At 38.4% G+C, this 26515-nt stretch overlaps 2 protein-coding genes across 10 annotated transcripts in view; one reads left to right on the forward strand and one right to left on the reverse strand.

Annotated features, from left to right (window-relative positions):
- The window catches only part of mark4b (MAP/microtubule affinity-regulating kinase 4b), a 50536-nt gene extending 33874 nt beyond the window's left edge, over window positions 1–16662 (forward strand). For 3 of the 9 annotated variants that reach the window (XM_067364766.1, XM_067364765.1, XM_067364772.1), the window contains 9 exons: window positions 16–135; window positions 257–356; window positions 1188–1297; window positions 1376–1559; window positions 2400–2611; window positions 3255–3358; window positions 6777–7052; window positions 12731–12775; window positions 14584–16662. In XM_067364766.1, the coding sequence (XP_067220867.1) occupies window positions 16–135; window positions 257–356; window positions 1188–1297; window positions 1376–1559; window positions 2400–2611; window positions 3255–3358; window positions 6777–7052; window positions 12731–12775; window positions 14584–14917 (1485 nt within the window). In that variant the 3' untranslated portion in view covers window positions 14918–16662. The other 6 variants (XM_067364773.1, XM_067364767.1, XM_067364768.1 and 3 more) reach the window with 6 other exon arrangements.
- On the reverse strand, window positions 16486–19711 carry ckmb (creatine kinase, muscle b). The gene is made up of 7 exons (XM_067364774.1): window positions 19574–19711; window positions 18189–18398; window positions 17914–18068; window positions 17711–17843; window positions 17333–17628; window positions 17041–17230; window positions 16486–16951 (listed from the first exon to the last, which is right to left on the reverse strand). Exons 2-7 carry the CDS (start codon window positions 18376–18378, stop codon window positions 16773–16775), a joined length of 1143 nt encoding a protein of 380 aa, XP_067220875.1. The 5' UTR covers window positions 18379–18398; window positions 19574–19711; the 3' UTR covers window positions 16486–16772.
- Between the last annotated feature and the right edge of the window lie 6804 nt (window positions 19712–26515).

A 26515-nucleotide genomic window follows, 5' to 3' on the forward strand; every position in this document is an offset into this window, starting at 1 on the left:
GTGTTGTTCCTTCAGGAGCTGCGTGAGCGTGTGTTGAGGGGGAAATACCGGGTGCCATTCTACATGTCTACCGACTGTGAGAGCATCCTGCGCCGGTTTCTTGTGCTCAACCCCACCAAGCGCTGCACCCTGGAGGTGAGGAGGAGCAACTGCGACCCGCAATCGACCATTACAGCTGATAACACGTCTTATTGAGTTTACATAGATCTTGTGGCCTTTGGCTCACTCTATCTGACTTTCTGTTCTTCCCTTTCAGCAAATCATGAAGGATAAGTGGATGAATGTCGGGTATGAAAGTGATGAGCTGAAGCCTCATATAGAGCCGGTGGAGGACTATAATGACAGCAGCCGTATAGGTAAGAAACGTAGCCACATCTTCCCCTTTTTAGCCCATTTACATGACCATTGACACTTTTAATATAAATAATCAGTATTTTTGTCTTATTTTCCAGTATTTAAACATTTTAAAACAAGATATTGCACAATTTTGCTTGTAAATTAATCTTCTTCTTTTTTTCAAACAATATACCTTGATTTAAGAAACAAATCAAGATATATTGTATTATTTTACACTATTGGCAAATTGTGTTTTCTTAGATATATGACTAAATCAATTTGCAAATTATAAAATAAACAATTTAATATACTGTAATATACAGTTTAAAACTTTGGAGTCTCTTCTGCTCACCAAGCTGCATTTATTTGACCAAAAAAACTGTAAAACAGTAATATTGTGAAAAATTATTAAAATTGAAATGATCTGTTTTCTATTTTAATATATTTAAAAAATAAAAATAAAAAAAGAAAAGAAAAGAAAGAGAAAAATGTCATTTATTCCTGTGGTGGCAAATCTGAATTTTAGCAGCCATTACTCCAGTAATGTCACATGATCCTTCAGAAATCATTCTAAGAAATCTTTTGTAACAATGTAAAAGTCTTTTGTTCAATTTAATGTCTTTGTAGTGTATATTCTGTAAAAATATTGCTTTTCAAAGACATATTAAAAGAAATATTACTGATTAAAAAGTAAGAATAAACTTTTTTTGCATTGTAGCAACCAGACCGTAGTTCAAAACCCTGCTAACAAGACACTTAAACCCAGATTGCTCAAAGTGTCGCTAAAATCATCTGCTAAATGGCTACTTGCTTATTTAATAAATTATTTTTGTCTCTCTCTGCTTATACAGATGTAATGGTGGGAATGGGTTACTCCCGTGATGAAATCAAAGATGCTCTGACCACGCAGAAGTACAATGAGATATTTGCCACGTATCTGCTGCTAGGTCGCAAGAATGAGGTAAGATAGGGATTGCCACTGACCTGTGAGCAGCCTGTGTCCTATAAGTGTGTAATATCTTATATGTTTCCCATATAGGATGGCACGGAGTCCCGGTCAAGCAGCAGTCTGTCTATAGCACGGGTACGACCCAGTCCCATCACAAATGGCACCAGCAAACACTCCTCCACCTCCTCCTCCAGCTCCACCTCTGCCTCCAGTCACACTAAACCCCAGCGCAGTGCCTCCACCTACCATCGCCAGAGGAGGCACAGCGACTTCTGTGAGTCCCTACACTTCTCAAGGATAATTTTATATTTATAAATGGCCTAAATCAGAGGTTTTCACAGGTGATCCATGTTAGTATTGCTGGGGGGTCTGCCAGTTATAGCATTAGCATTAATATAAGCTATATATAGCTTAATTATAATTATAGCTTAAATTATAATACTGTGAAAAAACATGAATAATATAATATTTATAACAATTAATAGTAAAATTATTATTATTAAAATAATTAATATTATTAATAAAAAAAATTAAAAAGATAAAATTGCAGCTTTTTATCTCATAATATTCACTTTCTCAGAATTTTGTGAAATAAACTCACAATTGCGAGTTATAAAGTCTTATAAAGACTTTTTTTCTCAGAATTGTGAGTTTACCTTAAAATTCTGACTTTTTAACGCAATTGTGAGTTATAAAGTCAGAATTGCCAGATATTGTCAAAATTGTGAGATATAAAGTCGTAATTGCGTGTTATAAAGTCAGATATAAACTCGCAATTCTGACTTTATAACTCATAATTGCATATTATAAAGTCAGAATTATTGTGATATATACTCCCAATTGCATGTTATAAAGTCAGAATTGCGAGATATAGTTGCAATTGTGTTATAAAGTTAGATATAAACTAGCAATTCTAACTTTTTTCTTGCGAGTTATAAAGTCAGAATTGTGAGATATAAACTCGCAATTCTGAGAAAAGAAGTCAGAATTGCAAGATGTAAACTCGCAATTACCTTTTTATTTTTTATTTAGTGGCGGAAAAAAGCTTCCTTAAGTAATAGTAGTAGTAGTAATAATAATAATATAATTATTTATTATGAACTATGTTTGTCAGGTGGGCCATCAGTGCCAGTAACCCACCCCAAGCGTAGCCCCACCAGTACAGGAGATGGGGATCTAAAAGAGGAACGTCTCCCCTCAAGGAAGGCCAGCTGCAGCGTGGTGGGCAGTCGTAGCATCCCTCCGTCGAGCCCCATGGTCAGCACAGCCAACAACCCCAACAAGGCCGAGATCCCTGACCGTCGCAAGGACATCAATGCAACAACGGTAATCAAGCACGGGAAATCACGTACATACGGTTACAGGAAATATTAATTGTTAAGGTGATTGTTTGTTTATTGTCTTAGGGCTTGTGCACTATATTCCAAGTCTTTTAAAGACATATAATTGATTTATGTGAGGAACCGACTGAAATTTAAGCCATTAACCTTGCTTACAGCCATAGTCACCATTCACTTTCATTCTATGGAAAAGGAAAGCTGGACATTCTGCTATAAATAACTCCTTTTGTATTCCATGAAAGATAGAAAATCATGCAGTTTTGAATGACATAAGTAAATGATGATGTCATTTTTGGAAGCTAATTTCCTTTAATAGAGAAGAAAATATAAATCATCCTGATGACAATTAAATTGTTCCTGTACACCAAATACATCAATAACAACAACTTTTCCCCTGGGATGTAATGGCACATGTTCAGATTCGTTATCGGCATTCTCGGGTCATAAAGTGATGTTCTCTTAGCAAGCTTGTTCCTAAAATGTTCCATGGGACAAAATGCATCAATTTCTGAGGACAACTGTGTCAGAAACTCTGGTTATATTTAGATAGCCTTAGTGACATGCAATATATCTGTGTTAATTTCCATCTTTTTTAGTTTTCAATTCCTGCTTCCTGTTTCATGTTTTAGAATAACATCCCTGCCAGTGCCATGACCCGTAGGAACACTTATGTATGTACGGACCGCACCAACATTGACAGACACTCCTTACTACAGAATGGGAAAGAGAACAGGTAAACGTGTCTCTGCATATGTGTCACTGTGTTTTGTGTGTGTATGTGTATTGAAGTTTTATAATTGATGTACATGCTGAAGCTGAAATTTCTTTTTCCTGTGTGCTTGATTATTGAGATGGATTAGGTCTGTTATGCTTCAGCAGTGGCAGATGGTGTCTGCTTAGCTGTCTTTCTATCACCCTTCTCTCTTTTTTCCCCCTCTTTGGGGGAGGTCCAAAGACTGGGTGTCATGTGACTTAAAGAGAATGAGAGGAGGCACGTGGATGGTCTGGGTCATAAGGCTGCTTGACTGGTTGACCTACAGAAGCCTCCCTCCCCCGAGCCCAGCCAGTACAGTACACGTGTCTACACACAAAATTACCATCACCATAATTGACAAATACACAGAAATCTGAGAACACCAGTGAAAATAATTTTTATAATTTAATACAATGTTTTTATTACAAATGGTATTATAAATATTACAATTTGATTAAATTTGAATTGATATTTTACATTTGATATTAATGTCACAAATTTGCTTATTTGATTAGTTACTTTAAAAATAATACTTAAATATATATTTTTAAAAACTTTAATCCCAGACTAGTCTTACATTTTTGGACCCCATTTATGCACACTAAAGCATGTGTACTGTACTGTATGCACACACCCAGCCGTGCTTTTTCAGACCCCTTCATCACGTTAATTTTCTGCCCAGCACTGTTATTAATGTCTACAGTGTGGCCGACCAATGGAAGCTAATATGTGAAACCCTGTTATAGGAAATCCTGTGTGTGTGTGTGTGTGTGTGTGTGTGTGTGTGTGTGTGTGTGTGTGTGTGTGTGTGTGTGTGTGTGTGTGTGTGTGTGTGTGTGTGTGTGTGTGTGTGTGTGCATGTGTAAGGTCCATCAGCGCAGGGTTATTTAGAGCGTTAAGTGAAGTGGCCCCAGGCCAGTGGGCAGACTGAGGCAGCATGTGAGATCTGTTAGATCTATGCCAAAACTGAGCGAGATAGAGGGGACAAAGGCAGTCCGATGCCAAGTGATGCACGTCAGTGAAGTGAACCCATCTGAACGTAGAGATTATTAGTGCTGATTGCTATGGAAAGCATGACTATTCCTATTGCTCATAAAAGGAGAGGTGTGCTACTGTGATCAGACAACATCAGGTTCCAACAGCAGTCAAGTAGTCCTTGGTAACCACCTAGCAACTGCATAGCAGCACCTTGGTAACCACCCAGAATACTATAGAAACTGCATAGCAACACTCTAGTAACTACCTAGAACATCAACAACACCCTGGCAATCACCCAGAATACCACAGTAACTGCAAAACAACACTCTAGTAACCACCTACTGTAGAACAAAGCAACTGCAAAGCAACACCCTAGTAACCACCCAGAGCATCATGGCAACTGCACAGCAATACCCTGGTTAGCACCCAGAACACCAAAGCAGTGGCATAACAACACCCAAGTAATCACCCAGAACACCATAGCAACTGCAACACAACACCCTAGTAATCACTCAGAAGCATCATAGCAACACCCTTGCAACCACCCAAAACACACTTGCAACTGCATAGAAACATCATGGTAACAACCCAGAACACCTTAGTAGCTGCATATGTAACGGACGTAGGCTGGTAAAAGCTGTGCGTGTAAACCTCACTCCCCTGATCTCGAGAGGTGCTCTAGTGACTGATGCTAGAGACTGTGGTCTTTAGCCTCCTCGTTGTGCCCAACTCCTGTGTCGGCAGACCCAGGTTCGAGTCCCACTTAGAACGGGCTGTTTGAACAGGAGGGGTTATACATAGAAACACCTTAGTAACCAGTAACCACCCAGAATAACCCTAATAATCATCCAGAACACCATAGCTACTGTATAGCAACACCCTAGTAACAACCCAGAACACCACAGCAATTGTATGGCAACACCATAGTAACCACCTAGAATACTCTTCTATTGCACAGCAACATGTTATCCACTATTAAGAACACCTTAGTAATGCCAGTAGAATTGTGGGTGTTAGTTTTGAATCATCATCTTTTCTTCTTGCTCTCATTTTCTCTCTTTGTTGTTTGACTTTTTGTCCTTTGAACTGGGTTGGGACTAGTTTGATAAATGGAAAGTAGAGTGATTTGTCTCGCCTTTTCTCTGGGTATCTCTGACTCCAGCGTTGAGATGTGCAGTCGTGTGCAAGCTTTTTTTCCGCTAAGGGTTCAGTTTTAATTTGCCTTAAGTGGCTGTTTCTGAGATGGGAATAAGAACACAAGAGAGCTCATGCCTCAGTGACTCAGCATCCTGCCTCACATTTATCCTCAACTAAACTCAACGAGAGCTGCCTCTTCAAGCACCGAGATCTGATATCAGTCTAATTGTATCACTATAGAGCTGCTACTGTGGTACGTTTTAGACTTTGTCTGATGGATTAAGTTCTGTCACCAAAGTAGCCTCCAGTTAGAACCACTATGACTGCTAATGAGCGGGAATAATGAATGTACGTATCACAGCAGTCATATTTGAATCCAGATTTTTGCATTTTCTGGAGTCTTTGCCTGTGCAAAATTCATTTTGCTAAGGTGTTCTAAAAATGTTATTGGGATAGGCATTTTGTCCATAGAGGACTGACTTCGACCAATAACTTAAAGGGACTCTATGTAAGATTTTTACTTTAATAAAGCATAAAAATACCCTGATATGTTTTCAGATATTTAGGAAACATGCTAAGTTCACTTACTTGTTCCTCAGAAATTCCTTTGTAATTCCTACATAGAGCCCCTTTAAAAACTGCTAAAGAAAAACCTACTTTGAGCAACGAGGTTGTTAATGGATGGTATATGCTTTTGTTGAAGCCATCAACCTGCATTATTTCAACTGTTATTTTTTAAATAACAGTGAAATTCCTGGTGAAAAACTACATTACCCATGATTCTGCAAATACATCACCACCATTCAGAGAATCAAAACACAAAAATAACTCTTTAGCGCCCAGCCACTCTGACTTACACAATATCCCTAGTCAGTCTCCTTACACTCTCAAACTACTTAAATATTTGCATGTCCAAATTTTTAACACTTTTTTCAAAGTTTGTAATGTTGTGCTTCACCTTGTCGCTGGTTGGTTTGGTTCATGGCTTATAACTCTTTAAAGAAAACTTTAAAATCCCTACGGGAATAATACTTCCAGAACCAAGGCTTGGTTGGGAACGGCTTCACTTTAATACTATAGCATTGCTAAAGTGGTTGTTAACATTTTGCTAGGCCATTGCCATGCTGTTGCTAACGCGCTCTTGGTGGTTGTTAGCATGCTGCTATGGTTGTTCTTGGTGGATATCATTCTTGTTCAGAGCAAAGGCAATGCAGGACAAGTTACAAAACTTTGGTTTAGGGAGAATTTCATTTTCATCCATTTTTTCCATCTCTTTCCTCAGCTCCTTGTCACATCGATTACCTCCAGCCTCCCCATCCACCCACAGCATCTCTGGGGCCGGGGCCTCCGGCTCCACATCATCCGAACGTTCTCGGCTGACAAGGGGATCCACCATCCGCAGCACCTTCCATGGTGGCCAGCTAAGGGACCACCGGCCTCCTACCCACGCACCCCCCACCTCACCCACCCTCTCCCACGAAGCCAGCCCTCTGCCACACTCCCGTAGCCGTGCCACCACAAACCTGTTCACTAAGCTGACCTCAAAACTTACCCGCAGGTAAGAGGAGAGCGACGGTTTCATCTTGTTAACCAGAATGAATTTGTAAGAGTAAACATTTGAAGATTATAGATAAAAATAGATCGAAATATAATCAAAGCCCACATCAAGATTTCCAAATTGTCCACTTTTTAGTATAGCATTGTGCTATCAGAAGATGTTTAAGTGTCCTTCACACTAAGAAAGATAACTATAACGATAACTATATTAGCATCCACACCAAGAACAATAACTATATTAGCATTCACACCAAGAACAATAACTATAAACATAGCTTTAAAGATAACTATATTAGCATTTACACCAAGAACAATAACTATAAACATAACTAAAATTATAACTATATTAGTATTTATACCAATAGACCAACTATATACCAACTATATCTATAAACATAACTATAACATGAACAATAACTACTGTATAAAGAACAGCGTCGACACTAATGAATGAAAATTATAAAGATAACTATAGCAATATTATTGTTCATCCCAAGAACAATACATATCTATAACGATAACTATATTAGTATCCACACCACCAGACGATAACGATAATTATATTAGTACCCACACTAAAGGACAATAATAATAAAGATAACTACAACAATAACTATATTAGGATCCACACCATCCAGCAGTAATTTTAGCGATAACTATGATATCGTCCACACCAACTGACACCGTCCACACCAACTGACGATAATTTTAACAATAACTATATTATATTAGCGTCCACACCAACCAACGATAATTATAATGATAACTATATTAGCATCCACACCAACCGACGTTAATTTCAACAATAACTATATTAGCGTCCACACCAACTGATAATTTTAACAATAACTATATTGGGGTCCACACCAAAGGACAATAATAATAAAGATAACTACAACAATAACTATATTAGGATCCACACCATCCAGCAGTAATTTTAGCGATAACTATGATATCGTCCACACCAACTGACACCGTCCACACCAACTGACGATAATTTTAACAATAACTATATTATATTAGCGTCCACACCAACCAACGATAATTATAATGATAACTATATTAGCATCCACACCAACCGACGTTAATTTCAACAATAACTATATTAGCGTCCACACCAACTGATAATTTTAACAATAACTATATTGGGGTCCACACCAACCGATGTTAATTTCAACAATAACTATATTAGCGTCCACACCAACCAACGATAATTATAACGATAACTATATTAGCATCCACACCAACTGACGTTAATTTCAACAATAACTATATTAGCGTCCACACCAAACAACGATAATTATAACGATAACTATATTAGCATCCACACCAACTGACGTTAATTTCAACAATAACTATATTAGCGTCCACACCAACCAACGATAATTATAACGATAACTATATTAGCATCCACACCAACTGACGTTAATTTCAACAATAACTATATTAGCGTCCACACCAAACAACGATAATTATAACGATAACTATATTAGCATCCACACCAACCGACGATAATTTTAACAATAACTATATTGGCATCCACACCAACTGATAATTTTAACAAATAACTATATTGGGGTCCACACCAACCAACGTTAATTTCAACAATAACTATATTAGCGTCCACACCAACTGATAAATTTAACAATAACTTTATTAGCGTCCACACCAACCGCTGTTAATTATAACGATAACTATATTAGCATCCACACCAACCGACAATAATTTTAACAATAACTATTTTAGCATCCACACCAAAGGACTATAGCTATAAAAACTATAATGATAATTATTTATATTCACATTGTTTTTATTGTACATAGGCTAGAAAAAAACTGGTTCTGAAAGCAAATACAACAATGTTGTTATAATACAATGAGTACAATTGGGTTATCATTAAATATGTGGTGTGAACTTCCCTATTCTCACAAAATTAGAAGGAAGTTTTAAAACTTCACAGTTATAGTTATCCTTTTAGTTATCATCCTTGATGTGAATTGCTCTTTAGCCGCATAAGATCAAAATGGCACGGGCTTGACTGCTAGAGCCAATCAAGTCATCTTTCATTTAGTTTGGTGCCCATTGTCCTGTGGAATCTGAGGAGGTAATTTAGTTAGATATGGGAGCGTTTGGAGTCCGTAATGTGATTGAGATGTTCAGTAGAAAGTAGGAATGCTGATGGGGCGCTTTGCTCTTCAGCATCCTCAGTGAAATTGTTTATGTGCCTGTCTGGGCTAAAAGCCAGAAAGAATGACTTTTGCAGAGATACGCAGCTAGAAGCTCTTTATTAGATTAGAACAACACTTCCATCTCTTAAAAGAAACTTCCCGATTAGATTAAGCACCTATCTAGGGTGACATCCAATGGATAAAGTCCTTTTTCCGCATAAGTTTGCATATGTACTCTCTGTATTAACTCTTCCTCAAGCCTCCTCTGTTATTAACCGACAGCTTCAGGCGCCTGCTCCCCCTCGTGTTCCTCTATCTCTTGGTCTTGGCTGTTGTTGGGTGCTCAGTGTTTCTGTTTTGTTTATTTGTTTCTTTGCCTTTTTTTCCTTGCTGCAATCTTATTTCTCTCTCAATCTTCCTGTTCCCCCCCTACTTTCTGTCTATCACACTGTCCTTTTCTCTTTTTCCTTCCCCTCATCAACTCTTAGGGTCAATCTTGACCCCTCTAAGCGCCAGAGCTCAAACAAGTCAGTCTCGGGCTGCACTCTGCCACAGGGATCAAAAACAGTTAGTAAGTTTTCTTCCTGTTTGTGGCCTTGTTCCATCTCTCAGTCTGTCAAAAATACTCACAGTCTCACCACTTTCTTTGGCACCTGTGTTGGCGCTGGGTGTCGGAGCACCTCTTTGAGCTTTGAAACATAAATCAAAATTTAAATTCTGTCATCATTTACTTACCCTCATGTCATTCCAAACCTGTATGGTTTTGTTGGATGTTGAGAGCTTTCGAGCTCTAAAAAGGACCAGAAAAGTAGAATATTACTTGTTTGCCACAGTGGGAATTGTTTTTGAATGATAACTTATAACCTTTAAAGGCAGACCTAATGTGAGTTTCAGGGTTGTTAATCGATATTTTGGTTTTGTTGAAGCCATTAATCTGCTCTAATTTAACATACAATTATAGGGCGTTTCATACTTGAAATTGTTAACCCTGGGTCATTCTAAATCCCGGGTAAACAGTTAACTTGAGTCACGTTTCACACTGCCCATAATTTACCCGTGAAGGCTAAATGTGAAGTTTCACATTGTACATTCCTAAACCCTCGGTTAACGTTAATATTTGCGTAATGTGTATTTGCGTTGTCATTGTTTACATAGCATTGTTTACATTGTCACTGTTTACATAGCTTTAGCGTTGCGCATCCTCGTATTGCCGACTGTACTATAGAGTTTACTGAATGCACATTTCGGACTATAAAGGTAAGAATGAAATGGTTCCTTCTTAACTCAAATTGTCACGTTTTCCGTCAGCATTTGACATTTTTCCTGTCAAACGCTGAATTTACTGTTTATATACAATACGCCGCCGTGTTTCCGTTACTGTCCAGAGCAGGCAAAGTACGCGATTGGTTGTCTGTTGCTAAGTGTCTAGCTGTGACATTATAAGGCCACATCATTTCACAATGTACAAGTTTGGCACGGCAAAAGCGGTGCTAACCCTGCTCCGGAGCAGAGTTTCATAACCCCAGGTAAAAAGCGGCGCTAACCCCGCTTCTAAATTACAAGTGTGAAACGTTCCTTTACACTGGTTAAAATCAGTGTTTAGAACGACCATAACCCGGGGGTTAATCGGAGTGTGAAAAGGCCTTGTGTTTAACAGCAGAATTCCTGGTACCAATGATTCTATGATAATTAATGATAATTATACATTAATCAATTAGTTTTATGTTACCCATCATTTTAATTTGATTGTCATTCGCAATGCTTCATGGGATTGTAGTTCTTTCCCTCATTAATTCTGCTGAGAACACAGTCTTTTACCTTTGTAGCTGGTTGGTTTAATTCATGGCTTCTAACTCTTTAACAATCCCTATTTGGCAGGCACCATTACACTCTATTGTAAGTCTTCTGAAGTCATATGATTACTTAATTCACCAAAAATCATCCTCTTTGCTGTGGTTCTTAAATTGCATTCATTTTAAACATGGTATGTCAGACATAATGTGGCAGGACTTGGCACAACAGCAAAGGGGAAGGCTTGCATACAAATTGTATGGGCCAAATTCATGCTACTTTATTTCCACAAAATAACAGTCCCAATTTGGGTATTCTGCAAAATATTTTGGTTGTGAAGAGAAGAAAAGAATTATACATGTTTGGACTGACAAATTATTTCAGTTTTGACAGAAATTGTATTTTTTGGGTGAACCAACACTTATGTTGATTATTATTGTAAATGCATTTTGTAAAAGATTTTGCAGATATGTTAAGATTTGAGAAAGTGCATTCTTTGTGTTTGATGCTCAAAAGGTCTTTTACACCATAGCGCCATCCATGTATCACTTTTTTTCATGCACTCATTCATGCATTTCTCTCACCTTTTACTCATTCACAGGAATGGCATTTAGCTTGGCCCAAAAAATACTATGTGCCTTTATTAGATTTCTAATGATTCTTAATGCAGTTAAGATGCAGAAGGAGCTTTGTAAAACAATTTCATCTGGACTGTTCTATCACAAAAGCCTAATTTTGGAAAAGGCAGAGCCAAGCAGGGTCTCCCTCTCGCCACTTTAGATCAGTAGCCCCTCACTGCAGAACACTCTAGATCCAGCGGGCGGAGTCGGGTAGGTTAAGGTATATGTAAAGTGGGAGGAGTCGGATCTAGAATCAGGGGGTGGAGATGGGTAGGTTTAGGGATATGTAAATTGGGAGGAGTTGGATCTAGATCCAACCCCACCCCTGGATCTTGTGTTCTGCAGTGAGGACCATCTCACTTTAGACCCAGATTAGTTGTAACTTGTATTTTATCCTCTCTTGTCAAATCCCACTCACTGTTGGCCAAGCTCATTTGCCTCCCCTGCTTACCACATGATGTTTCTCTGTCCAGATATGGTTTATTCACACCCAACAGAGAGCCCTCCATTTTCACTGTAATGTTTGAGGAAGAGGGCCGTGTACTGTCCCTTTAAGAGGGAATATACTGGCCACCTCATTCGCTACATCATGTGAATGGAAAGTTTCACAAGTGTTCATAAAAGCAGCCTTGAACTGTAGCGCCCTCATGTGGACATCAGTCAACTAGCACTTTCTTTGTTTAAAGATGTATTAATGCAACTACTAACATCTCATGTAGATATTAGATTAATACACTCAAAAGCTAATTACCAGACACACAAGAAAATTATTTTATATGGTGTTATTAAAGATACATTTATTAAATTTCTTTAGTTTGTGTTACACTGACATGAACGTGTGGTGACATCTCAAAAACATAATTAATATATTCTCTAAGAAACATACTTAATCCTAGCTTTATAAAACCCATCACTGCCGTCAGTTTCTTTTGTTGTCAGTGGTGATTTTTGTGGATTAAAGGTGACGTCAGTGCAAGTCTGTGGTCTTAGATGTGAGCTCTTGCGATTGGTTGTTTGTGGAGGGCGGGGTAAACTGTGCTAATTGCCGCTCTATTGGCTGATCGATTTCTAACATGAACCTTTTTTGTCTTCTTCTTGAGGGTCACAGACGAACCTGAGAGAGTCTGCAGATCTCCGGTCACAAGGTGAGTGTTTCCATAGTCTTTTTAATACACAAATTTCACAGAGGGAGAAACATAAGCCACCCATCTCCCAATTATAGACCATTTTCTTCATTACAGAAAACAAGCAAGCAACTCAAACAGAAGAAAGACAGAAAATAGGTAGCGGAAAATGAACAATAATAGCACAAAGAAAATCTAGATAAACGAACAAATGTTATTTGCTCAGTAAAAATGTAAAAACGTCCTCACATAATTTATTTTAACTCTGTTACTTCTCCTTAGCTACAGATACAGCTACAAAAAGTCAGGCTAAAAAATACAGGTAATTGCTAGCATGTGCTCTGTGCCATGTCAGATCAGTTTGATAAGAATGTGACTGCTTTTTGTTAATTATTTAGAACTGTGTACTGTATGTATACTGTGCATCAAAACTAGCTTAGATATAATAGAGTTTGTTTAGACCTGTATTTGTCCTTCCCTTTACCTTTTCCATATTCACAATATAATATTCATTGAAAGTGGTTGGCTATTGCATTTTGAAAGTCACATTTCAGTTTTTTAAACATGGATGTTTGAATGACATTTTTTTTTTCTGTGCTAATAGTGACCAGCTAATCTCAATATATATTAATGGTAAAAGTTGAATTTATTTGGAATGCAGTTTACATTCAGTTGAGATTTACATTGAGGTACAATGTGTATGAGGCATATGAAGTGCATGACAGGTGATGTTTGGCTGCACAGGTTGTACTGATTTCAGTGTACACATAGTGCTCTACCTATACACTTTTTTCTGTACTTTGCTTGATTATTATGTATTTTATTTCTATATTTGTATGTGCCCAATAAAGTAAGTATGAATGTTTTTTTTACTCTACCATTCAAAAGTTTGGGTTTAGTAAAAAAAAAAATTGTTTTTACTGTATTTTTGATCAATTAAATGCACCCTTGGTGAGCAAAAAACTCACACACACCAAACTTTTGAACGGTAGTTTACTTCGTCACCTTTAAAAAGGAATGGCATTCACGTTTTATTCAGGCCTTGCAAAATGTTCTACAGCCTTTTGCTGATAGTCACACTGAATTTAAATAATGCTTAGATTTTAACTGGTTTTGAAAATAGTTTTATTATCCTGAAGAACTCCAGTGTCTCCTGCAAGGTAACTGGTTTTAGTTTTTATCTAAACATTTCCTTTTTTATTGTAGAAGGGTTTCAAAAATATTTAAGATGTTTCTTTCAAACCATTTAGAATTATTTTATTGGGAACACTTCACCATAAGGTTCATTTGACATTAGTTAACGCATTATCATGAACTAACAATGCACAATACGTTTCAAGCATTTATTTATCTAGGTTAATGTTAATTTCTTCTTATAATAATACATTTTTTACATTTCAAGATGTATCATTTCAGTTAAAGTTTAGTTAAAACTTTATTAAATTTTATTTAATGTAATATGATCTAACATGAATTAACAATGAACAATAGTGTATATTACAAATTAACGTTAATCTAGATTTTTAAATGTTGTATAAAAAAAGTTGTTACCTAATGCTCTACCTAATGTTAACAAATTGAACCTTACTGTAAAAAGTGCTACCTTTCTATTTACTGATCCCTGAAATTCTGAAATGAATTAGCTTTGTTAAATAATATCATAGACTAGCAGTCCACACAGTTTAGTCAGTCTTTAAGAACTTTGGGTTTTTGCTCTTACAGATTTCTAATATATTTCTCTCTTGTTCCCCCTCCACCCCACATCCGCCCACTCACATCACCACCCACCTCCCATTTCTCCCCCATTTCACCACCTCCTCCCTCCACAGTCGCTATCTATCTGGGTATCAAAAAGCGGCAGAGCCCCGGACCCCCCGATGCGGCTGGGATGTGAGGGTGCGGAGCCCGCGGGACCCGGCCGAGGTGGTTCTGGCGCTGCGGGAGGCGGCGCAGGGCTGCGGTTGCCAGGTCCACCAGGCCGGGCCCTTCCTCCTCTCCTGCACCCATGGAGCCGCTGGATCCCGCGTTGCCTTCGAAGCAGAGGTTTGCCAGCTGCCCAACGGCCCCGCAGAGACCAGCGGTGTTCGATTTAAGCGCCTATGGGGGGCACCGCTTGCCTTTCGGGACATCGCCACCAAAGTGTCCAAAGAACTCGAACTCTGAGGGCAACAGGGGGTGGAGGGCAGGGACAAAAGCATGGGACAGAAAGATGGGATGATTGGAAGTAGCCCCGCCCACACCCCCGCCCCCTCTAAGCCTACAAAGACTGGCACACACACATTGAGAACTGGGCACCTGTTCACACAAAAGCCCTGCTGAAGGAACTCCCTTTACCGGGTCTGTTTTACCGCTGATTTTACCTGGTATCTTAGCCATGTTGTTTTGTAACACCGTTTTTTTTTTTTTTTTTTTGCGTATTCACTCTGTACAATGTCATTCCTTTTCAACTGCTGCTATTTAACTCATTTTTTGGTTTCTATTCTTCTGCTGTGCTGGCGAGAAGAGTATGTTTTATTCTATCCTCATTTCAGTAACCATATTCACAAAAAAACATGTGATGCCACACCATTTCGAACCGTAGACAACATGCGGAGCCACTGACAATGCAAGTGCTGAAAGTGATAGCAATTTCTCCTAATTTTTTTTTAATGATCTGTCCTTGTTGGTTGTTTTAGCCATCGAACTTGCCAGTGATGCAGGTTGAGTAAGTGATGTCTGCTTTCCTGAGCCTCCTTGTTTTTAGATTCGTCATATTACATGGTCACACCGTAGCACTTTAGGGCTGAGTGAGCAACATCACCTGTTTTAAAGCAGTTCTCCCTTCAAATGGTGCAATTTACCCTGTTGAGCCAAGTTGAGACACAGTGCTTTTTGTGTTGCTCTTGTATGTGTTACGCTGATGAGAAACCTCTGTTATCTTGCCGGAAGTGCACTCTGCTGAATGGCTACAAACAGACTGTTGACTTTGTTTATCTCTGATTTGACATAGTAAGTCCTCATCGTCAAGATTGGAATATGTCAGAGCTGTGCAATGTGAGAAAATGCAAGAATGATTAATACAATATTTGTCTGAAATCCAGTGATTTGTGTGTCTGTTTATTTAGTAGATTTCTTTCCTTTTGTTTGCGTGGCAAACAAACACTTTTCAAACATTTTTATTTTTTGTAGCAAATGCACTCTGTGAAATCCAATTAAAAATTTAACAAAGATATTTATATAATGAAGATTTTTAAAATATTAGGAATGTATAACAATGGGGGTATTATAATCTAAGATAATCAAATTAATTAATAATTAAAATTTTCAGTTAGTGAATTAATTATAAGACATATTTACCATTGTACCAGCAATTTCTTTTAATTTATTGCAGGTTGGAAAATGTGTATGATTTTCAAATATACTGACACATTATAATTCAAGCAAGCATTGATCTGGCTTCATTATAACCAAAAGAAATGACAAATCATGTTTGCTTGAATTATTGTTGGCTGCCATTGTGCTATTCTGTACAAACTGATCTTTTAGTGCCTGTAATGTCTGTTGGGTCAGCTTAGCTGATTGGATTCATAAAGGTGTGCTTAAAGTTTCAATTAAATATTGGCGTCCAGTTTTGAGAATTCTGAATAAATTCCCCACAATAGAGTCATTAATGTACATACATAAACTTTAAGTTTATAGCTGTGTAGAGGTAAAAACCAAGACTTGCAAAGAATGTAAAGACTTAAAACAGGTTGATTGTTACATGGGGCTGTTTATTGACTTTGTACAACCAAAAAAAAAATGAGTTTAGGTGAATACAACATAGCTAGGGTTTTCTAGCTATGTGGAGGTTTGATCCCAGGATGTTACAAGAGGAACAGGGAGATAAGGAAAAGTCCAAGAAAAAGAAGACGACAGGAAAGAAAGGAAGGAGGAAAAAAGTAGGAAAAAGGGAGCAGGGTGGATTGTCTCTTGGAAAAGTCAAGGTGGCATGACTGCATGAAAGAACAAATAAAAAAAGAAAAGCACTTTTGCCATTTTACTTCTGGGCAGGGATCATGTCATCGATGGACTCGCCCTTCTCCAGTTTCTTTTCCATTTCAACCATAAGCTTCACACCATCGACTACCAGCTGCACCTGCTGCACCTCGGAAGAGCCCAGACGGTCAGCATTGGAGATGTCAAACACACCACCGACAGAAGCAGTGTCCACACCACCTGGATAATAAAGGTAGGAAGAGTCGCTCAAATAGATGATCACAGTGTAACGCTCTGCCATTTTATACGTTCACTGAATTCAAGCTCACCTGTGCCACGCTTCTGAAGACGCAGTCTGGTCAGGATTTCCTCGAATTTGGCATGTGTGCTGAGTTTAGGCAGCTTGACGTGCACACCACCACGAAGACCGGTACCCAAGTTAGAGGGGCAGGTCAGGATGAAACCAAGATGCTCGTTCCACATGAAACCGTGGTTGTGCTTCTTGAAGACGTCCTCAATCTGCAATATACAAGGAGTCAGGCCTTTGGTTGCTTATCTTTGCATTACATGGCCAAAAGATTAAAAGTACAGTGTGATTAGGTAGTAAATAATGGGATTTACCTTCTGCAGGCCAACGCAGAACCTCTTAAAGACCTCCTTCATGTTGCCACCCTTCTGCATGGAGATGACACGCAGGTGATCCTCCTCGTTCACCCACACAAGGAAGGTCTTGTTGTCGTTGTGCCAGATGCCTCTTGCGTCAGGCCAGTCGCGGGCCATGCCGGCAGCCAACAGCAGTGGGGACACAGGCTTGTCAAACAGGAAGTGGTCAGCAATGAGCTGCTCTTGCTCCTTGTCAGTCATGTCCTTCAGAGGGTAGTACTTGCCCTTGAACTCGCCATCCAGGCTGTTCAGAGCTGTGAGAGGAACAATGTGAATGTCAGTAAGACCAGGCATGTTGCTTTGTAGAAGTCAGTACATGACGTGACTGAGACTCACCCTCAATGGACAGCTTCTCCACCTTTCTACGCTCACCACGGCTGTTGTGGGGAGGCAGGGTGATTCCCTTGATGCTGCGGCCTGTACGCACACGGCTGCTCAGAACGTAGTTGGGGTCAAGGTCATCACCACCCTGCACACAGGAAAACATCAACCATGGTACGAGTAAAACAGCCATGATCATGTAAAGAACTTTAGAGTACCTTCAGGTTCTCCCAGTTCAGATCAGTATGGTGCTTGTCGGTGGGTTTGTAGCCACTGTGACGGTCAGAAATGATGGGGTCGAACAGCTCCTTGAAGACTTCGTAGGACTCCTCGTCACCAGCCACACAACCAACAGTCATGATGAAGGGGTGGCCTTGAGTTAGGATTAAAAGGAAGTGCTTTATATATCTTCAAGAACAAATAAAATGTTGTTTGTGGCATCTTTGAGAGATCGGCTGCAATGGGGGAATGTATTCAAACATGTTCTGCTTACCAGGGTTGTCCACACCGGTCTGGATGCAGTCATCCAGGGTGAATCCACTGGGAGTTGACTTGCCCCTAAGTTTGTCGTAGATGTCCTTAGTCAGGACCTTGGCCATATGGTTGTTGTGCAGGGAGAGGTCAGGGAACTCCTCTTCCAGAGCGAACTTCATCTTGTGATCGTTGTGGCAGTTCTTAGTCATGATTGCACTTTTCCGACGACCTGCCACAAGACAAAAGTAAGGCAAGTTGGCACCTATAATGTGCTTTTGGGACTAGGATAAGTCTGCAACTCTTGCCGACATGGCCGTTATCAGGGTGGACAACCAGGAAGATTGTCCCAAGCCTACTAAGGTCTTTTATAGTGTAGCTTACTCATTGGATCCAGGAATGAAGGTGAACCAACGGCCCTGCTCGCTGACATTGATGTTGAGAATTACAGCTACCGATTTGTATTTAGTCAAGGATAAGCTGCACTAGTATCCATAATAAGATGCCAGCAGTTGCAGAAACAGTTAATGCATACTATATTTCTGGTCCCAAGTAATCTTCAGTCTCTTAGTAACAAAATATGTTGCTTTTTCTAACCAGCACCTCATATTTCTACATGGAGTGGTGGTTGCATAGCTTGCATGCTTATATGCATCAGACAGCAGGTGATATTTTTAGCATGGCTGCCAAACTCCCATCACTCACAGCAGATAGCATTCACCTCTCTAGTTTCTGCTGGGGGTGGAGCACACTCGCCCCATATGGTATTACGTCCACGTCAATTTAGCTTTTGCAAAACTTAATTTCATTTTAATAATATTCGAAATATCAAAAATGCTTATAGTTTAGGAGTAATAAATCATACTATTCCATTTGTCTATATTTAGAGGCTTTGCATAGAGTTGCATACAAAAAGTATGCAATGTCTGAGACATTATAAATAGACTTGAGTAAAATGCATCAGCTATGAACCCCAGACGGCATGACCTTGAACCAAAATACAACAAGTGTCAAGAACACACAGATCATTCCTGCCATAGACAGCATATCTACTCCAGACTGCACTTTTGTTAGCTTTCCAATACATTATGGCTCTGAAGCTTATCAGGCAAGGACAAGCTTTCTGCAGACCTAGCATAAGCAAAGCATCTTCAAAAATATGAAACTGAGAATTTTTAACATTCCCACAATCAAGATAGTTTTTCCACAAGAATCCAGAATCCAGTGCATGAGGGATTGAGTCATTAACACCAATGTGGTTTGATTAATTTGAATGGGGAAAAATTTGGATCAACCACACTGTAAGCCGCAATGTATTATGTCCTTTTTTTTCTGAGGTTTTTCATGTTTCATCGAGTACCCCTTATTCCCACCCTTTGAAAATCTCTGAACCGTAGTTTAGTTTACCTGTATGGGAGAAAAGGTAACAGTCCTTGGGATCAGATCCTGTTCACCAAGCCAATGTAGGGGTTGCCCAACTTTGCTAGATGTCAGACCTTGGTTTATATACTTCGATGTTTGTTGCCCATTGGCTGCTCGGCTCTTGCATGCTTAAACCTGATTGGACAGCTGCACTCCTTGATAGGGGTTTCAAGTTCTAAAAGGAAAGAAGCTGCATCACAACACCCGAGACGGGCAGACAGCTGTCCTCACCCCCTCATAGTGGCCCGTTCCCAGTCCGTGTTCAGTTATGAAATAAACTCGAAGGCACTGCAGAAGCACAAATTGTCATTTTAATGAATTATAATGCATTTAGTTATTAATTTTATAGTACTGTTGTGTTGAGGCCTAGCAAAATGTCTTTGCTACTTACTCCATTTTCTAAAGGAAATTGTAAAAAAAATAAAGAAAAAATTAAATTTAAACAAAACCCCTTAAAATGAATCATAATATTCATTGTTGTTGATTTGAATGTATGATTTAGAATAGCCTTATATGGTACTTTAATAATATAAAATATTATTTACCTATGAAATAGTGTACATTAATGGCTGTTCTCATTAAATAGTAGTTGGCTCTGTATTCATCAGTGTCTTGTAATATATACTAAGAGAACGTAAGAGAAGGCATCATGTGTCCCTTGAGGTGAAGACAGTTTGTACTGTACAGTACACACTAGTGTTCTCAGTGTCCAGTTAGTGAGCTCGACTGCTTAAAACCATTGCATGCAATATACAAACGGTGACTGTAGCATATTTGAAAGATTTATTGACTAGATTCAAGAGAATATGCTTTCATCTGATTGGTTTTCAAAGGCAAATCTGAAATCACACAATACTGTGCATACAGTTTGGTCTGATGGAGCAATTCTAAATTCTAATTTTAAATTGTTAATTTTTCACTTTTTAAATTTATGATTCCATTACTCCTTAGAAATAAGCATTGGAGTCATAAAAAAAAATTGCTCAGTTCTCTCTAAAGCTCACTTGAATTTATTTTAGATTATTAGACACGATGCTATGAAAACTGTGTCCTCAGGAGACAACTTTTTGTAAAAACTCTGTTTTAAGTCATTTTTTTTTTTTCAAAATTATCTATATTGGTATTATTGCCCTATGTTGTTATGTATGTAAATTGCTTATTGTAAAGTGAAGTCAGAAGGAAGCTGCCTACAGATACATCCACAGCCTGATGGTCTTGGAACTAAACCAGAAAACATTATGGAGTTTTTTGTAAGTTAAACTCCAGTGTGCATCCATTGGTTCATTAGTTGTTCCCACCCTGGGAAATGCTTTAAGAGCACATGACTGAAAATATGACAGGTGGGCAGAAGGTTCAGGAACCCTGTTGAGAGGGGGAAAAAAAACTATAACAGCAGTGAAGCGACAGGTTTGTGAAGGTGTGTGTACAGTACAGAAAGATGGAAGAGGACAAAACTCAGCCATCCCCCCTACACTATATTAATACCCAGTGTCCAATTTCACAGTTGCACCCCTGCTATGTGTCCCAATGTGACAAAATTAGTTTAACCATTATCCCCTTCTTGCTTATCTGCCAGATACTTATTCCTCAACAACATAAACTTATTTGTATCTAGACACTGATGTGATCTAAACTTCTTGTTTTACCTCAGGATTACTTGATATGAAAATAAGCACAAAAACAGATCAAAATGTTACGTCAGTCTATTTTGCTGATGACCAAATATTTGCAATTTAAAAAAGCATTGAGTTTTGTCTACTATAGTACAGGAGATCCTTTGGATTTGGTGAAGAAGCGAAGGGTTAAAAGTGGAAAGGAAAAAACTCAAGCTCACAGGCTGCTCCAAAATTAGCAGCCATGCATCCAACACCATAGCATGCCTAGCAGTGAGAGAAGACAGCCACATAACTGCGTTGCCACCAGCCATGAGATAACGGGGTGAGTGGGGGTCCCCATAAACAGAGAAAACCCCCTCATCTCATAACAGCATACATGTATGTCTTTTAAGAAATGATAGTGGATAGGGGGTCGCTGCACAGTGTACATGCAGAGTATCATATCTACGCGCATGTTGATTGCATACTTCTAGGTGAATGTTTGAGACATTTATAGAAGGGTAAAAGAGTGATTTGACGTAGAGAACCTTCTAAACGTTAGGTCTAGGGTTCTCCACAGCTGTTTGGACAAAAGGTATGTAGATGGGTTATAATGGTACCTTCTTTTGACCCCATGTGTAGGGCACGACCTCTGAAAGCTCCGTGTCAAAAATATAGCCACACTTAACAAGCTCCGTAAACTTCATTTCACTGAAATGGTTCTGAGAACAATTGTTCTTTTTATCTATGACCATAAAAGATAATGAACCTCATTGATAATAAATGCCTTGCAAATTTTACTTTGGGCTGTTGCACTTGTCAATACCAGTCTGCACATTGTTATATAACTCAGTCAGCTGATTACCTTGAGATATATTTAGTCAAATATGCGTGATGGTCTCTTGCCATTCGATAGCTGTTGTATTTCAGGATTGTACAATGCACATGCTTTCAAACGAATTTACATGTGACATACATATTCAAATTTGGTTTGGTCTCATACTTCAGGTCTGAAAAGTTAACAGTTTAACCCAGCCAACTCAACATTCGAATTAGCAGTCAGTGACAAGCTGCTGGGGCCCAGGCAGATGTAACGAGAGACGTAATTGAGCTACAGTCTGGTTTTAACAGACAGCAAGTTTATTCCATTTGATCTTACATAAGTAGTAGAGGTGGGACGTGTGTCCCATGACTGCATGACAAAGGTGCTGGACTTTGACCTTTGTATATTTCACTTTCTACGGTAAAAAATGCTGTCCCGTGACTTTTTTTAGCTAAGATAAAATTAATCTAGCATAAAAAGTTGCTAGTTTTACACACGTTTGTACTTTAAAATGGTGATTTTGGCCTGTATTGCCTCTCAAGGGCTTGACTTTCCTGTGTGACAATGTCATCATTTTGATATACTTCATTAACAGTATATTCAAATCTTTGTTATAAAATATTTTTAATTATTAACTAGTTTTGATGACCAAAAGCATAATATTTAGCTGTTTCCTACCATGATTTTCCCCATTTGGTTCCATTCTACAGCATGGTGAAAAGACAAGTTAATAAACTCATTACATTTTATCAATTTTTACACAGTTTGTAGTGTCGCCTATATTCGGCAAGCTCAACCATTCAACCCTATTACCAATGTTGTTGAAAGAAAAAATGATCAAACACATATTTTCTTTAATTACAGGAAATAAGTTTATAATAAAAGTTCAAGTATCAATAACTACAAACTAAGTTTTGCCCCCAAACTATCTAGCAAACTTGATTTAGGCTACATTTGCAATCTTACTTTTCCCCTTTTTTTATTTTATAAAAAACTGACCGTAATCAAAATGCGTTTATGCACACGTGGTGGGGGTTTTTAGTGCAGCGGTACGTGTCTGTATATCTTCCATAAAAAAAATAAAATAAAAAAAAAATTGCTTGTCATTGAGTCACATGGTTTAGCGCTAATGTGCCAGATATGTTCTTGCTTTGCTTTTACTGTCAATGTAAAGGTTATAATTTTATATTTTATAAAAAGCTGAGTTTTGAAAGCGATTTTCTAAACGTACATCTGCTGAAATCTCTTCTGTTGAAATCAGAGTTGGTGAACTGGCTTACAGGCACTATGTTTAGTGCTAGGTTGCAAGGTTGTCTCTTTCCCCATGCCATCTCGCCAGATTGAATTGCACTGACTCAGTTATGAGTCCCTCAGTTTGTCTGTCCCTCGCTCTGCCTGTCCATTGACCTCTGCCCCCAGAATTTAGAGTGACCATATTCAAACTTTGTTTATGCATGTGAAATGCATGTTTAATGTCCCACATGTTATGTTTTTCTAGTGCAGCAGTACAGGTCTGTAAATATTTTTTGAAAATAAACATTGCTGGATAGCATCAAGTCACATGGTTTAGCGCTAATGTGCCAGATATGTTCTCGCTTTGCTTTTACCATCAGTGAAAAGGTCATTGAGCATTTGATTTGTACTGACACTTTGCTGGCTCTGTATAGTATTACATCTCCCACATCTATACAATCAACTTACCCACAGATACCCATTGACTGTTCTCTGTACATGCGCTGTTACAGAACTCCTCCTTGAAAGCACAGCTATAGCAGCCAGAATTAACAGCTGTGCTGTGCGCGTCACCTGGTGTGTGGAGGGGCTTTACACAGACATGTTCAGTGAATTCTCTGTGCTTAGCACTGCTCTCCATAACCTGTCTGCTTAGACCAAAGTCTCATTTAAAGGGTTAGTTCACCCAAAAGTCAAAACTCTGTTATTAAATACTCACCCTCATGTCGTTCCACACCTGTAAGACCTTTGTTCATCTTTGGAACACAAAATAAGATATTTTTGATAAATCCAATGGCTCAGTGAGGCTTGCGTTGCCAGAAAGATAATTAAAAATCAGAAAGGAACTAAATACATTTAAAATGGTTCATGTGAATACAGTGGTTCAATCTTAATGTTATGAAGCGATGAGAATACTTTTTGCACGGCAAAAAAAAACAAAATAACGACTTAATTCAATAATATCTAGTGATGGGCGATTTCAAAAAACTGATTCATGAAGTTTCGAAGCTTTACAAATCTTTTGTTTTGAATTAGTGGTTTGGAGCATGAAAGTCACATGATTTCAGTAAACGAAGCTTCGTTACGACATAAGTGTTTTGAAATTTCAGTGGTTGATGTGACTTTGGCAGTTTGATACATGCTTCAAACCACTGATTCGAAACAAAAGATTTGTAAAATTGATTTTGAAATCACCCATCACTAGATATTGCTGAATAAAGTCATTATTTAGTTTTTTTGGTGCACAAAAAGTATTCTCACATACGCCTGCCAAGATAAGAAACCACAGTTACTGTATCATTCAGTCTTTCAATCCTATATTCTACAATCAAATCACTTCTCACCTGCATTGCCTTGATCCTGCTGCCTTCATAAATAAACTTACCATTGTGTTCTCAAGTTCTGCCCCTCTCTTTCCTGTGTCTGTGTATGTCCTGACGATAATGCTTATTAATATTATGTATTATTGCACATAAATGTGAAAGAATAACATATTCTATATTGGAGAAAGGCTATTTGCAGCTTTTTTGTATAGCAGACCATTATTGGCTATTTCTATATGTAAAGCACTTTGAATTACCATTGTGTATGAAATGTGCTATACATTAAAATTGCCCTGCCTTGCCTTAACCCTAACCCTAAAAATGTTTTTACAGAGAAATCTCATAGGCTACTATTTCTTTCCCAATAATGTGCCTTTTATGAGCCACAGTGAAACTGAATGATTTTAGAGTTATCTATTCAAAGTATATGAATATTTTTAGTAACAATTCTTCCCTACTGCTACTTTGTAAGTCTAAAGGTAGTAGCTTAAGAATTGTAATTTTTTGTTTTTGTTGTTGAGGAATAATAATTGGAAAGGCATTGCTGAATTTGCATTTTACTGGCAATTTCAGATACTGTCTAGTATCCTCAGATACAAACTAAATTCAGTCATGACACATAAACCATTAAGTGTGGTTGAGCTAACACAACAGAGAGAGAGACAGTTCAAAAGGGGTTTTTAGTGGTTCTATTGACTTTGGCCTCATCACATTTAGAAATATAGATTAGCTCTCTCCCTGTTTGAGCACATTGCACTGCACTGGCCCAGCCAATCTGCCCTTATTGGGAGTACCAATTTGCCCCCAGCTCCTCTAGCAGCTGAACCATTAATCACTCCAGTCTCATATATCTGCCCACAGTTGCTCCATCGCCATCACGCTCCTTCCACTTTATATCCCTCGACTCATTTTTCTTCCTAAATCACATGCTGGTTTTACTCTTTCCATGCAAAAGTGTGCCATTATCAGCTTTTTTAATTTGTCTGTTGCATTCTGATTCAGTTAATCCCTCCCTTTCGTCACTCTCAACTCTGCACAGTCTTATTTTGATAAGTCTATATGTTAAACTCAACACGTTTCCAAGATGCATCCTGATCTGTGTAGTTCCTATCGTTAAGTTAAGCCCGTCTGATGGGTCCGAGGCTAATGCTGCTTATTTTACACACCCAGACAACACCCCAACCACCCTAAGCGGCTTTATTGAAACTATGCCAATGTGGCGTCACAGTAAGACTCCTCCCTATGCATGTCCAATACAGAGTCTGTTTAGAATGATTTGTGACTGTGTGATGCAACAAATAGATGTACACAGACATTTACTTTGTAGGTAATTTGGCTGCTGTGGTTGTCAGAAATTCACAGTAGGCTTACAAAATACTAAAAAAATAAATAACACAAAACATGCATATACCATAATGATAAAAATATAACAAACAAAATATTTAAATAACATATAATCATGTGTCTTTTTACATATAATTAGCCTACTCAGTTTACAATTTTTACAGGTTTTTACCATTTTTACAAGCTTTACAAACAGTGCTGCATTATTGTATGGTTAGCCTGTCTTTTCTAAATTTGAGCCAAATGAGATTAAGAAGAAACTAGATTAAAAAGTTTGAAGACAAACTTTAAATTGGCTTGAAAAAGCCTAGCTAGAAAGTTTTTTAAATTTGAATTTTGACAGTTGGAAGAAAAGTCTTGGCTCATTTGAACATTCCGTCAATGAAAGTCAATGGGATTTTTCCGAGCTTTAATAGTCATTTTTAGGAAAACCATAAGTCGGTTGGCTTTTTCAAGCCAACTTAACTTCATTTTAATTCCATATCTGATGTAACTTCTATTTGTAACTAACTTAGTCATTATGCTTTGCCAAACGCAGTTCAGAGCTGTCACAGATAGGTGGCTTGTGGTCGCGCGCAGCCGCAGTACATGGTGTGAACCGACGGATCAG

Source organism: Chanodichthys erythropterus, chromosome 17 (genome assembly GCF_024489055.1).
Source record: "Chanodichthys erythropterus isolate Z2021 chromosome 17, ASM2448905v1, whole genome shotgun sequence".
In the NCBI taxonomy this organism is placed as follows: domain Eukaryota; kingdom Metazoa; phylum Chordata; class Actinopteri; order Cypriniformes; family Xenocyprididae; genus Chanodichthys; species Chanodichthys erythropterus.

Bases quoted from the DNA above. Each gene is read 5' to 3' on its own strand.
- ckmb (XM_067364774.1), bottom strand. From the start codon at position 18,378: ATGACTAAGAACTGCCACAACGATCACAAGATGAAGTTCGCTCTGGAA. The intron at 17,844-17,913 runs GTACTCTAAAGT...TCCTGTGTGCAG, and splicing joins TGAACTGGGAGAACCTGAAG to GGTGGTGATGACCTTGACCC. The intron at 17,231-17,332 runs GTAAATCCCATT...TGTATATTGCAG, and splicing joins TCTGCGTTGGCCTGCAGAAG to ATTGAGGACGTCTTCAAGAA.